The sequence below is a fragment of the Sceloporus occidentalis genome, unplaced genomic scaffold, assembly GCF_023333645.1.
Source record: "Sceloporus occidentalis isolate IW3139 unplaced genomic scaffold, rSceOcc1.0.p SCAF_6, whole genome shotgun sequence".
Lineage (NCBI taxonomy): Eukaryota > Metazoa > Chordata > Lepidosauria > Squamata > Phrynosomatidae > Sceloporus > Sceloporus occidentalis.
In genome coordinates this window covers 9,660,417-9,674,412 of record NW_028316986.1, presented here as the reverse complement: position 1 = coordinate 9,674,412, position 13,996 = coordinate 9,660,417, and the positions used below count along the sequence as shown (strand labels likewise).

Below are 13,996 nucleotides of genomic sequence, written 5' to 3'. Positions count from 1 at the left end.
GCGCCCCTCTCAGCCCTCCCGCCCTGCCATTGGCTGGTTTGGAGCCACCGGGGGAGGGGTTCAGCGCTCTGCGACGCGCGGATTGGCTGAGCGGGGAATGAGTGACTGAGCGCTTCCCACCTCCCTCTCCTCCTTTTGATGAGGAAAGGGCGGCAGCGTTTGGGCATCCATCCGCCAAAGGGAAGAGGGAGGCTGGCTGGCGGGAGCAGGTGGGCTGGCTGGCCCTGGGCTGGGGCTAGGGACCCTTTTGCCCTGGGTATGGGCTTCTTCTAAGGGGTCCTTAATTCCAGAGGGGCTTCATGGCTAGCTTTGTTTTCCTGGTCAAAAGAGCTTAATAGAGTTTAATAGGTTGCTTCCTTATATATTATATATATTATATTATATATCTTAATACATTGCTTTTTCATGTATATATATATATATATATATACACACATATATATAATATCTATTATTATTATATTATATATATATTGTTTCTTATTATATATATATATATATATATTATATATTATATCTTGCTTCTTATATATACATATATAATATATCTATTATATCTTATATATCTTATATATATATTTTTATTACATATAAATATTGCTTCTTATATGTATCTATTATATATCTCTGTTATATTATATATTATATATCTTTATATATCTTGCTTCTTATATATTATATAAATACTGTAAATAAATAAAAAATAAAATATCTTGCTTCATATATATATATGTGTATATATAATATTACATATCTTATTATATATTGTTTCATATATATATATATATATATATATATATAATATCTTATTATATATTTATATGTTATATCCATTATTACTGTTGTTATTATATATTATATATCTGTCTATATATATCTATATATATATGCTTCCTATTGTGTGTATATCTTTATATATATTATATCTATTATTGTTACTATATTATTATATGTCATATATATATATATACACACACATACACACACAGTATATATAAGAAAGGTGTCTGTCAATTATCTTCAGCACGAAGTTCATGTAGAAATGTTTCTAATTAGCTAATATTGCTTATAAATTTGTTCATAAAAATGCATTTATTTATTTGTTCTAATAGAGGTAGGTTTATTAAAGGGATTAATTTGTTGTTCTCAAGAGGGTCTAATATTTTTACCTCAGTTTATGGTATAATATTCTTATATATTATATACCTTGTTTATTTTTTAACAGAGGGAGGTTTATTAAAAGGGATTGATTTATGAAAGGCGTTGATCTGTCAAGAGGCTTTAATATTTTACCTTCAGTTTAATATGCTGCGTCTTTATATAAAATAAAAGGGTGGGGTTTTGTTTGCAACCCACTTTTATGAGAAAAGGTGGATCTGAGATGAAGGGAGAAGGTATTTTATTTCTTATTACTCTTTATTTAGGCTTTACTAATTATTATATATAACTAGTAATGACTATATATATATATATATATATCACTCTCCACCTCCATACAGGGGTATCAACGCAGTGAGGTCTTCTCCAAGGTGTTTCTAATTTAATGGCATACTACTGCTTTTAATTAATCATTTTTTAGTTGAGGGAGGTTTAATAAAGGGATTTGAAGCACTAAATTCCTCAGCTCTGTAGATCCACACAGTAAAATAAAGAGAGCTAGGTGAGGTTTTGTTTGCAGCCCACCTTTCTGTCAAGGTGAGTCTGAGATACGATTCTATGATTCTGTGATTCATTATTAGTTATTACTATTTATTTTATTTTTATCCCACCTTTTCCCCCTATAAAGGGGTCTCAAGGTGGCCAAGCCTTCTCCAAGGTGGGTCCAACAGCCAGGGATGGACCCCTAAAAATAAATGTATAGATCTCTAATGGCCCCTTAAGGAAGAGGGATGCGAATTTCTATAAAAGTACGATTTCCAGAGAGAGAGAGAAGAGTTTTTCTAGCTTGTTCAGGAAGTCTGCAAGTCACAGCAGGCATGCCTTGATGTACTTGGGATGATCCAGGAATGTGTCTGATGCTTCTTCCTCCTCCAGCGCATAGAGATGTGTAGTGGGAGGGTTGGTGGATGGATAGTGCCACAGAAAGAAAGAAAAATCCAGGTTGTAACAGGCTGGGATGAATGGGTGGTGCTATACTCAGTTTAGGATGCAATGCTACCTCCTTTTTTCTTTTCTCCCTCTTTTTCCAGAGGCGAAAGCTAAGGCGAACCTGGATGGAACAAGACACTTGAGCCGTTTGTTGAGTCTGTGCCATGAAGCTGATTCTCTCTGACTCTTTGTCTCCCCTCAGGATACCTCTGTTTGCTCTTCCCCTTCTTCTGTCTGCCCTCCTTTATTTTCTCCTCCTCCTCAGAGTTGGAAGAGAGGGAGACAATTTCACTGCATTTTGAATCCAGGGGTAACTTAGCCATCCATCCTTTTGCCTTGGATTCTTGATTCTGCCAGAGCATACTTCAGGTAACCAGTAGCAGTTGTTTCTTCCTGTATTCTCAATATTCTCCACCATCTCTTTCTGCAACAGGGGGTTTGGGTTGATCAGAAACCCATGGAGGAACTGACATTTTGAAACCTCCTCAGTCCTTTCTGAAGCTTCTGTTTTCGTGCAGACAGTGCAATTTTTACGAACTGCAAGGTCTGTTGTAAAGTGATGATGTATGCTGGGATAGAGGACTCTTTCTGGGGTAATTCCTTTCAGTTCTGAGAAATCCCTATTTATTTCAAGCATACAATGCTTCCATCAGTTTCAGTTGGTATTATTAACTTGTTTTTCCAGGTTTTGAAAAGACTTCACAGACATCTGACCTTAATTTCTGTGTTCATTTTTTTCTCTCTGAGGAAACCTTTGGGAGGGAAATTATCTGTCTCTTTTCCAATAGATGGTGAGATGCTTGCATCTCTGTGACTGGTAATTGATTTCAGGGCAGTTTGAACCATTTAAAATCCATTTACTTTCACTTAAAAGTGAACAAATAACCAAATCTCATGATTTAGTCTGTTATTTATATCATTACACCTCCATTTTAATTGTTCTGTGTATCTTTGTTTTCTGCAGTACTGCTAAAACTAGATACATAAACTTGCTGGATGCTGTAGATGTAGACTTCAAAGATATAACCGTGGTAGTCTGTAGGATCAGTATGTGGAGAGATCTTATGGTACCTTTCAGACTAACTAAAATGAAGAAGTTGACAGCATGAGCTTTCATAGACTTCAGTCTACTTCCTCAGATGCATATAGACAGATATAGATTGCTCTAGATGTAGCTTGCACTGTTTGTCCTTTGTTTCTGATCATTTATATATGCAACATTAAAAATATATATGACAACTTAAAATTTATTTTAATAGAAAACATAAAGGGATGTGGATTTTTTTTTAATCAATAGCATTAGGATTAAAAATGTGTCAGTTTTCAAATAGATGCCATTTTTCTGAAGTTGTGTGGAACATTGGCTTTTTTCCAGGTTTTGCTTTTTGCTGAAAACCACATTTTATGCAGCTCTGTGACTCCTGGGTATTACAGGTCCCTAACACTAAATACGTTACAATGTAGGTGATGGATGTGGGTTGTTCATGCATTACTCTATGATGTAGGGTTTTATGAATGAGGGAAAGCCTGTGCTCCTTGAAAAATGATTTATCTAAAGGATTTAATACATCATCATTGTTGCTGTTATTGTTTATGTTACTACAACTTGCTTTCAGCTCAAACTAAGCTTTCAAGAAATGGCTTCATTATAGGAATGTACCTTGAAATTAGCATTTATTTCAGTGGCATCTGTGTTGCTCAGAGATCCAGTTGAAGGATTACTAGGTAAATTAGTGGGAAATTGTGTGAGCTGTTAATGCAGTTTTTAATTTTATTTCTTCTGATAATTCCAAATCCATGCCCATAAGGCTCAGTTTCCATGGCCCTTTTATACAGTTGAACTTTCATAAAACAAAGGATATGTGCCTGTTAAACTTCACGCCAGTAAAATCAATAATACTGACATATTGAATTTAATATTTGTATTTGGGAATAAACCCTACCAATCTGAATTGTTCTTATTTAGGATTACAATATCAGAGTACTTGCATTAAACTAAATCCCCATTTTAGTCATATTTCTGTAAGCAGCTTGGGTGAAATACTTAGGCTTGAGGTTATAGGAGGAGTAAAAATACTAATGGCCCAAAACAGATGGGCCAAACGGATTGCAGTGGGACCACTGTGGTGCTGTTTGTGCTAGGGCTGCAGTGACTGCATGTGCCCAGCCCTGATTCAGACTGCCATGGTCCTGAACCAGGCTGCCAAAAAGGAAAAGATGTTTTTGCTACTTTTTGGGCTGGTTCTTTTGGGAAGGTGTGGCATTGGCATGGTTTCCGCCCGTGATTGGGGCATGCATCATCTAAACGCTACACTCCAAATACACCCCAAACCTGCATCATTTGGCCTGTCTGTTTTGGGCCAGTGTTACATAGTAACATGCTTCATGATGAAGTAAATGTTATTTTTTTCATGTGCCTCTTCAGTGGGCTATTGCAGATGTAATATTAAATTGTAATTTAGGCCTGGTACAGACTGCCTGAAAGCAGCAGTCTGGGGCCAATTTTAGGGCTAGGGAATGCAGAGCGACCGCATGCTCCCGAGCCCTACTGCGTGGCAGTGGCATCATCATGGTGCAACCCTGTCCACATGGGGGCCGCCGTGATGACGCAAGTGCACCACAGCATCTGCATGTTGCGGCACCGCGCTTGCATCATTGACACGTGACTGTGTGAAAGGTGCACTCATGGCATCTGCCGCACGCTTTAAGCAGGTTCTTTTTGGTGCAAAGGAAGGCCGTGTGGTTTGGCTGCTGCAGCATCCCTCGGGCGTAAAAATGGGCAGCTACAGCCCACCCTTTGGGGACGGTCTGTCAAGCCCCTTAGTGTTTTAGCAAGAGGTGGTCTTATATACTTCTCCTTTGACATTGAGGAATTTGAAAATTTTGAAGTTTAATTGCTGTTTGCTGTGACATCTGAATTCAGGCAAACTGTGAATAATCTTAACTGAGATTAGTTGAAACAAGCCAACTTCTGATCAAGAATTACAAATTCACTTGTTTTTACTATCCTAATTTAGATTAAAGGTGGTTTAACCCAGCCTTTAGTCAGAGAGCCAGTGTGGTGTAGTTGTCTGAGTGTTGGATTCTGGGAGGCCACTGTTCAAATCACTGCCTGGACATGAAAACACACTGGGTGACCTTAGGCAAGTCATACTCTCTCATCCTCAGAAGGACGCAAAGGCAAATCACCCTTCAAACAAATCTTTAATTATGCAGTTGGGTATAATGGGTGCTTCTGTTACCTTTTATTACCTAAGCTTTTTTGTTTCATAACAAGAAATTCAGAAATTGAAAAGCAATGTAATTCATTGGCAGTAGCTTGAACAAAAGTGAATAATAATCAGCAATCTTGCAGTATATTTTCCAATGACATAGCTATTGCAGCAAACCAGACAATCTTGTGACACATCTCAGGCAAACATTTATTATGAATGTTTCCCTGAGATGCATGAAGTATTGTCTTGAGTTGTTGTTATTTGCCATCAAGTTGATTGATCGCTGGCAACCCTATGAATGAGTGACTTCAGTTCTGGTCATCAGCTGTCTATGCCTGATCAGACCTTGCAGACTCAGGACTGTAACTTGATTGAATCAATCCACCTGTAATGCAGTCTTGCTCTTTTCCTACTGCTTTCCACTTTACCAATCATTATTGTATTTTTTTAATGAGTCATGTCTTCTCGTGATGTGTCTGAAGTAGTCTCAATTTAGTCCTCTTGACTTTTAGTGAGAGTTCAGGCCACATTTTCTTACATTCAGTTTTCTTCATTGTCCATCTTTCACACCCATACATATCAATTGGAACATTATGGTATTGGCTTGAGTTACAAGTATATATGCACACTTGTTATGAATGGGATTTTATTTCCTTCTCATCTCACTGTTTAGATTGTGGTGATGTGGGGATTATAAACAGTGAAATTTGCTTAAATTCTCCTCAACATTTCTATATAATTCATGTATCTGATGAAGTAGACTGCAGTCTACAAAAATTCCCCCAATACTTATTCAAAGACTACTTTTTAAATTATTATTTGGTCAATAAATAAAAACGTTGGCATTGTTTTCAGCAAAAATCCCAAAGGTGGGTAGCCATTATTTCAAAATGCCTGTAAGGGAAAGCCTGAATTGGTAACCCCCACCATAATTATTAATATCACTTTATGGAGATCTAAGTCTTGGGTGCCTTTTATGGAGCATGTTGCTGCTAGACAAGAGCTTCATGCCTGCCTGGAACTGTCATTATGTTTTAGAGTACCCGTCATTTTTTGTATAGCTAAGATGCGGGGATTTCTTGGCAAGGTTTGTACAAAGGAGATTTTACTGTTATTTTCCTCTCAAAATCTCCTCTGTACAAATCTTGCCAATGAAACCTCAGGGTAGATTGGCCATAGGTCAGAAATGACTTGATTAACAGCAAGATGCCTGAGAGTTGGAAAGGTGCTGGGATACTGGAATTGCTTTGTATTCTGACTAGGATAATTCACTCTGATGTATTTTTAATATCTATCTGGTGGTTCACATTATTGCAATAAATATTGTATAGTGAGAAATTCATGGGATGATAAAAGTGCATAAGGAAATGCACGACTGAAGCATCTTATCTGGACCTGGTTGTATCAGCAGACAAAGGTAAATACTGGCATCCATTATACCCAACTGCATAATTAAAGATTTGTTTGGAGGGTGATTTGCCTATGTGTCCCTCTTAGGATGAGAGAGTATGTTGTTAGGGACAGGGTTGCAGGTGTTGTAATCTGTTATTTTTAAAATATGTAAATCATAGCCCATGTGCCTGATCAGTAGATTCACCTTTTTACAAAGTTTTTTTATACCTCTGTCTGGCCCTCACTTCTTCCCCCTCCTTGTTCTTTGCCTGGTTGAAAGGTTTTTCCCCCCGCATTGACATTAGAAGGATGATGAAGGAGGTTTAACACTTACCCATATATACCTAACTATAAATTGATCTAAGGTATAAGTCAAGGACAGGTTTGGGGGTCAAAATGATGGATTCTAATATGGCCTGTATATAAGTCAAGGGTAAAATTTAGGGGCCTGTAACAAAGGTTGAAACAAAGGAAAACAGTGCCAAAGAACTTAAAAAATTCCTGTAGGCATAACTGTGCTAACTCTAAAAGCTTGATGGATAAGAGAATAGAGGAGGGTCAGTGCTTCCAGGACAGATTACACTCTTGCCTTTCAACGGGGGATGGTTCCTTTTTTAATAAGAGTTGAAGTATAGTACTTTAACCCATGGATAAGCCAACTCAGGTTTTTTGCATCGAAGTTTTGACTAGAATTTCTAGATTTATATGTGAATATATACAGTACTTTTTGTGTCAGATTGCAGCAACATGTTTATAGTAGCCAATGCAATAAAGAATTTGAAAAAAAATGGATTCTCCTGTAGCCAGTCTTACTGCAGCTGTGTGTGCCGGCCTACAACAGACAACGTAAACAGCAACTGACTCCAGAATCCCTTAGCAGGCATGGACAGCATGAAAATTGAAAAAAAGAAAAGGGAAGAGCAAATAGCTTCTCTACCAGCTCCCCCCAGTATGTTAGCAAATTCTAGTTCTGTAAGTCTGGCCATGGAAACAGAAATTGTAAGAAAAATGGAGGATAGAGAAAGTCACCCTTGGGTGAATTTTGGAGTGTGACTTCAAGTAGTCTCTAAAATTAAAAAAAAACCCTCTTTAGTTATACAAAGTCTACCTGACTCAGTTGTTTTATTTTACACATGCATATTGTTAGTATTGAATACAAATTTTGTTGAACTGCTCTTCTTTTTTGTGGTATAGAAACCTATCCCTATTCCTTCCATGTTATTTCTGCCTTTGGTACCATTTTTTTGCTAGAATAGAAAGATCCAGGAACACATCTCCTTTGTTAACTGGGGTATTCCTGCATTTTGGATGACACCCAGTAAAAGGAGCAAATGTTTAGATATTGCAGATCATCTGAATATTTGGTTATTTTAAATGTAGGAGGCTAATTTTCTGTCCCTGTGTCCTGATGGAGGCTGCACCAGCTCGTTAAAACAAAGCAATAAGTTTCCAGGAATCATTTTTATTCTGTACAATCACTTTGTGGGGACTTGGATTCAAACAAGATATGCAGTAGCCATACCCTGTTTTAAAGGACAATTGCTGCTCCTGTAAGCTTCTAGGAACAATATTTTTTCCATTTCCACCTGAAATAGTATGGATGGGGGAATCTGAGGGGGCTTTGAGCACCTGGCAAAAACAGTCCATGGGCATTGTGGGCCCCTCACATGCTTTGAGACAAGAATAGGTTTCATGGGCAGACTGGAACAATGTTTAATAAGTCATTAGGATTCATACCAATTCCTGCTTTCTATGGTGAATGAATGATGTAAAAAGGAACTTGCTAGACTTGGAACTAGTTTTTGTTCCTGCCCCCAACAGACCTTTCCAGCACATCACAGCAAAAGGATCACCATTTTCAGCTGTGGAAGGCTTTGGAGAGGGTTCAGGGAAGGTGAAAGGCATGCCATCATGTCAGTGTGGGGTTTGAGATGGTTTTCAGGCAAAAAGATTGCATCAGGAAAAAATGGGGGTCCAGGGGACCACATTGGGGTGGTTGTGGTGGTGGCCACATGCCATGCTTTCCTAGGCTAGACCAGTAAGATATATAGCTTTGTTTTGACAAGGAAATTTAGTTTTAAAAAAATCCTTTCTTCCTTAGTGAAGGTTTTTTTCCTGCTTGTATTTGCATATAACAATCAGATCGTGGCTGAAAGGGAAGCTGAACAAACTGAATCAATTCAAGATGCCTCCTATTATGCTGGTGACCTGTTTGTTATATCCAGAGGAAGTGTTCAACTTCATGAAGATGGTTGTATGTGTGTGAGTGAGAGATAATCTTTCTCCTAGTACCTTGTAAAGGAAAAGAAAATAGTACATCCCCTACCTCAGACAGAGATTAGTCCTGCCTTCTCCATCAGAATCCTCTGTGAGATGGAATGGATGTGGGTGAAGCCCAGTCCTCACAAAGAATAGAACCTGCACTGTTGTTTCATTCTTTCCTGGACTGTGAGTGCTTTGAATATGCATACCATGTGTCTTAACACATGGCTACTAAGTAATTTATTGTTGCTACCACATTCTCCCTTTACTAGGGAGGGTTAAAGGATTGGGCAGATTCACCAAGTTCCTTTCCTCATCATTTTTAGGCATGCATTGAATATCTTCCTGTTTTATTATCTCATTGGTTGGTTTTTAAAAGGTTGTTCTCTTTATTTTTTTATTGTGTTGTATTTTCTGTAAAAGTTTTTGTTTGAAATTTTGCAGTTGTAATGACTTTAATACCTTGTGCCTCTTAGTGAAGACTTTGCTATGAAAAGTGTGGTATAAGCAGTGTTGGCTGATGCTATTCAAGACTGGAAAGGCAGGGTGACCAGTTGCGGGTGAAGCCAAAGTCAATGGTAGGTGGAGCGAACTAATTTTGGTTTTGTTTCCTTCCTGTTCCCTTGTAATGACATTGGAGTACATGATAGCTCCTATGCTATCATATTTTATTGTCTTGACAGAGGGAGAAGTCTGCTATTTCAGAACTGCTTTTTATTAAGGAGGCAGGCAGGAATAGGCAGGTTGGAGATAGCCAGAATATAGGGGGAGAGTGCCACATTTTCATTAACAGTGAGCTGCCACTGAATATAAGTGTTAGAATAAATTATACCTCAGTAGGCATTTTCCTTCTCATAAGCATCTGAAAAGCAAGGAAGGTGCATCTGTCTCTTTCTTCCCCTTTCCCCCACTACATGCTGGAGAAAGTAGGATGAGAATCCTCTCTTATTCTGCAAGGCTTCCAGGAATGGATAACATGATGTACCCTTCTTCTTGGGTGCTTGTGTGAATTGAAAGATACCCGTGTCTGCAGAGTGCTTAATAATACCACTCTAGTTAGAGAAGGAGATGGAAGGACATAGGCAAGTGTTGGGGATAGCAGTTGCACTTCGGGGCAAACAAAAAAGGTTGCAGCTGGCCCTGATTGTTTTCCGGGGCAGTGCAAACATCAAATAGTTAAGTTATGAAATTTTCTAGCACAAAATGTGGTAGCACCAGTGGGCTACCAAAGTGGCACCAAAAATGGCCACCAGTGTGGAAAATTTTAAAAGAGTATTAAATTATAAGCATAATCATCTCAGAGCCTATATCAGAAGCTGTTAATCATAATGGCTGTTTTGCTTTGAGTATCAAAGCTAATATGACTCTGTGGACCACTTGTTCAGAAAGATGGATATTAGTTATGATGGCTCTTCAGCATTGAGTATTATAGAATAAAGAGGATTAGCCATTGTCCCAAGGAGCTTATAGTTTATATTTTTTCATGAGATATTCAGAAGGATAAAGGGAGCCAAGGGTTAACAGAGAAGCAATTCTTTATTTCAGTGGCATATGCTTAAATTTAGCTACAGGCTGAGTCACAGCAGGACATTTACAAGCTAATCAACATTTTCAGTTCAGCCAGTTATGAATCATGGGTAGCCAAATCAACCTTTTGTTAGAAGTTCCAAAATTAACTGACATTCTCAAAGAGCTTGATATAGTCTACTTGTTTGTCTATTTTGGTCCCAAGTCTTCCATAGTTGCAGTTTCTGTATGGCAAAACACCTGAGCAGTTGGCATGTTCCATAAGGTAGCTTCTGTAGTCATAATGTAACTTGTGAAGCCTGATGTTGAAACATTTGGTCCTAGCTGAGACCATGAACTGCTTCTCCAGAATGATCAGTGTTCCTTTGACTGGGGCTGAGCAATGGATCCAGGAAAGCACAGGTTAAGCCCATGCTTTCCTAGCCCAGGCCCCAATACAGATTGGTCACTGGGCTAGTGTAGGCACAGGTAGGTGTTAACCCACTACCATTGCACATACCTTACCTTACTCGTCCATCACTGTCTCTTACATTGAAATCGGTCACCAGCCCATTTGGGTGCACCCAGGCATCTCATTTGGATGTCAGAGATGGTGATGACTCACATTTGGGTCATGCTCTTTTCTTAGTGACTGAGGGTGTTGTATCTCTCCCTGCACCATGAGTTCCAAGATCACTATGAAGGAGTTTCTCAGCAGACAAGCATGGAAAAGGTTCAGTGAATGCTGAATATTAGTAACACCATTCTTTTACCACTTTTTGTTTATAAATATAATGAATAAAACAAGTTATTTCAGATTTTCTTTCTATTGGAATGTGGAGTTAAGTGCTAAGGTCAAGTCGTTTCCAACTTATGGCAATCCTTTTTTTGTGTCACTCATGCTGCAGGATTTAGCCTGTTTAGTTAGTTCTGTAATGCAGGCTTGTTCATATTCTGTGTTGGACGAATGTGATGAATGCTAAAAAGCACTAGGTGTGTAGACTGGGTTCACAGCCATGACCGTCTAGAGCCAGGAAGGTCAAGTTCAGAGAATAACCATTTTTGTGTCCAGCTTTTGTGAAGCAGAGTCACAGGAGAGGTTTTTGCTTGTTGCCAAGCCATTTGTAATAGGGACAGCTCAGCTCACTGTTCTGTCTGCCTATGGCAATTCCCTTCAGGACTGTGAATGAGTCCACAGACTTTGAATGAGTCTAAATATGGCTTTGCCTATGGCAACTCACTTTCTGCAACAGAGAGTTAACAAAAGGAATTTATTGTTTCTTAATGACTGTAGATGTTTTTCTGAATGGATAGTTTAGTTGTATAGGTGGGGTTGGAGGAGGGGGGAGTTGTGAGTGGGTATCACAGGGAGAAAGGAATCAGATGGATTAGAAACTGAGAACAGTTTGAGTTTAGAGAACATTGGAAAGAAGATCACGCAGGAGGGTCATAAGCTAGCTAAAGCATCCTTGGGGTTTATTTGCTCTTTTTGACAGCCTGATCAGTGGCCCTAACACCTACTTTTAACACAGTATTTGTCTGCACTATAATCTGATGTATATTTGTCAGTTAAACAAATACTGTACTACATAAAGATACAGTATACAGTTCCTCTCTTGTAAAAAGAAATGTCAACTGTAGTGCTGCCTCTAGAATTTCTTTCTCCTTAGGAAATACATAGCAATGTTAATTAATGGAAATGAAAGATACCAAATCCTATCTGATGTTGGAGGCTAAGGAGGGTCAGCTCTAGTTAGTACTTGGATGGAAGATCGCCAGTAACTACCAAGTGTTGTATTTCAAAGGAAGTACCTGGCAAAACCACTTCTGAGTATTCCTTGCCTGAGTTAACAGGCATCTTGAAGGTACAAGCACACACAGAGAGAGATAGAGAGTAGTTGAAGAAAACCAGAGTTATTTAAATGTTGTGCACATTCATACCTCTTTTGTATCTTTTCCTTTCTAGTGCCAAAAATGAGCCGTGGATATTCAGAAAACAATAACTTCCCATATGACAACAATCAGATGGTTTTGGATATGATCCTCTGTTCTTTATTTGGGGTTCCTCAGCCTATCAACTGGGACAATGTGGCAAGGCTGGTGCCTGGCTATTCATCCAAAGAGGTAATGTTTTTAAATTGTGAAGACAGAAACCCTAGGTTACTAAACAGTGTGAGTTACCTTCAGACTGCTTTTGAACATTAAACTCATTGCATATAAGTAAACATTATGGTGAAACTCTTAACTTGGCAGTATATTTACATCATAACACCTAAAATTTGTCATGTTCTGGATCAAGGCAAGAGAAGAGTCTCTGGCTTGTTTGGCTATGAAATGCATTTCACAAACACTTTGTTACATTTACTAAATTATTTAGTAAATATCTGCTAAATTACATTTACCAGTTATTGTATATTGCTATGCATTAATTAACCAAAATCAAAGAGGCGATGAAATAATGCCATTTTCATGTGTAGTGGATGCCAGTGCCTTCTCACTGTTGAAGGGTAAAGCTTAAAAACAGTTAATTTTAAGTTGCTTGTGATAATAAATGCACTGAAGGATGTGGTGCTGGTGGTACTCATAATAATATTAGATTTCTGTTGACCCTTCTGTCCACACATGATTCTTAGAAGGAAGGATGAGGATAATGGTCATCCACTGTGACATCACCAGGTTGCCCATTCCCCTTTTGAAATGTGTGTTTATGGAGTTCTAGGAAGTCATGGTGCGGTAGAAATTTGTTTTGGAAACCAACACGAGTTCCTTATTTACTTATGTGTTTGGCTACAGCAACACCTAACAAAGATGTTGACAGGATTAGTTTTGCTGCTGTAGTCATACCCTTCTTGAAGATGGACACCTAATAGACACTTTCTCTTTACCTTTGAATTTATTGCAATGCTTATAATAACTATTTGAACATCTGATAGGGTCCCCCTTTAATCATCCTCCACTACAGATCTAGGCTTTAAGCTTCTCTGTAGCGGCTGCCTTTCCAACTTCCTCCTAGCACACACAAGAGACAAAAACATTTATGCCTCAAAGAATCTTTGAGGTAGGAAGATTCTCCACCTTTGCATTTCAGATTCTGGGAGGTAAAGTGGCATTGTGCTTTTGTGGACAAGTAGCTGGGAAGGATGAATGCAGTGAAAGGGTTTTTGCTCTGTACTTTTAAACAAGCCCTTAAATACCCACAAAGCATATTGCTCTCCCAGGCTGCATCTTCACTGCAGAAATAATCCAGATTGACATCACTTTAATCGTCATGGCTCAGTGCTATGGAATTCTGGGAACTGTAGTTTTGGGAGACCTTTATTCCTCCTTTTTAGAGAACTGGTGCCTTACTAAACCATAATTCCCAAGATTCCATAGCATAGAACCATGGCAGTTAGTGGTATCAACTTGGATTATTTCTGTTGTACTGTCACAGCCCTAGTGTGAGAGAAAAATTGATGAAGTTTGGGTGGTGTGTGTGTGTGTGTGTGTGTGTGTGTGTTACCTAATGTAAGAAGGATGTAGGTAGATAATTG

At 38.5% G+C, this 13,996-nt stretch overlaps 1 protein-coding gene across 15 annotated transcripts in view; it reads left to right on the top strand.

The window, feature by feature from the left end:
* SANBR (SANT and BTB domain regulator of CSR) overlaps positions 1–13,996 on the top strand; it is a 60,065-nt gene that overhangs the window by 2,815 nt on the left and 43,254 nt on the right. For 4 of the 15 annotated variants that reach the window (XR_016281645.1, XM_089528838.1, XM_089528836.1 and 1 more), the window contains exons 1-3: positions 1,498–2,457; positions 9,434–9,535; positions 12,430–12,587. Coding sequence is in view for 14 of the 15 variants with exons in the window: in XM_089528838.1 (XP_089384964.1) it covers positions 12,438–12,587 (150 nt within the window). In the remaining variant the exon portion in view is untranslated. The other 11 variants (XM_089528832.1, XM_089528828.1, XM_089528824.1 and 8 more) reach the window with 10 other exon arrangements.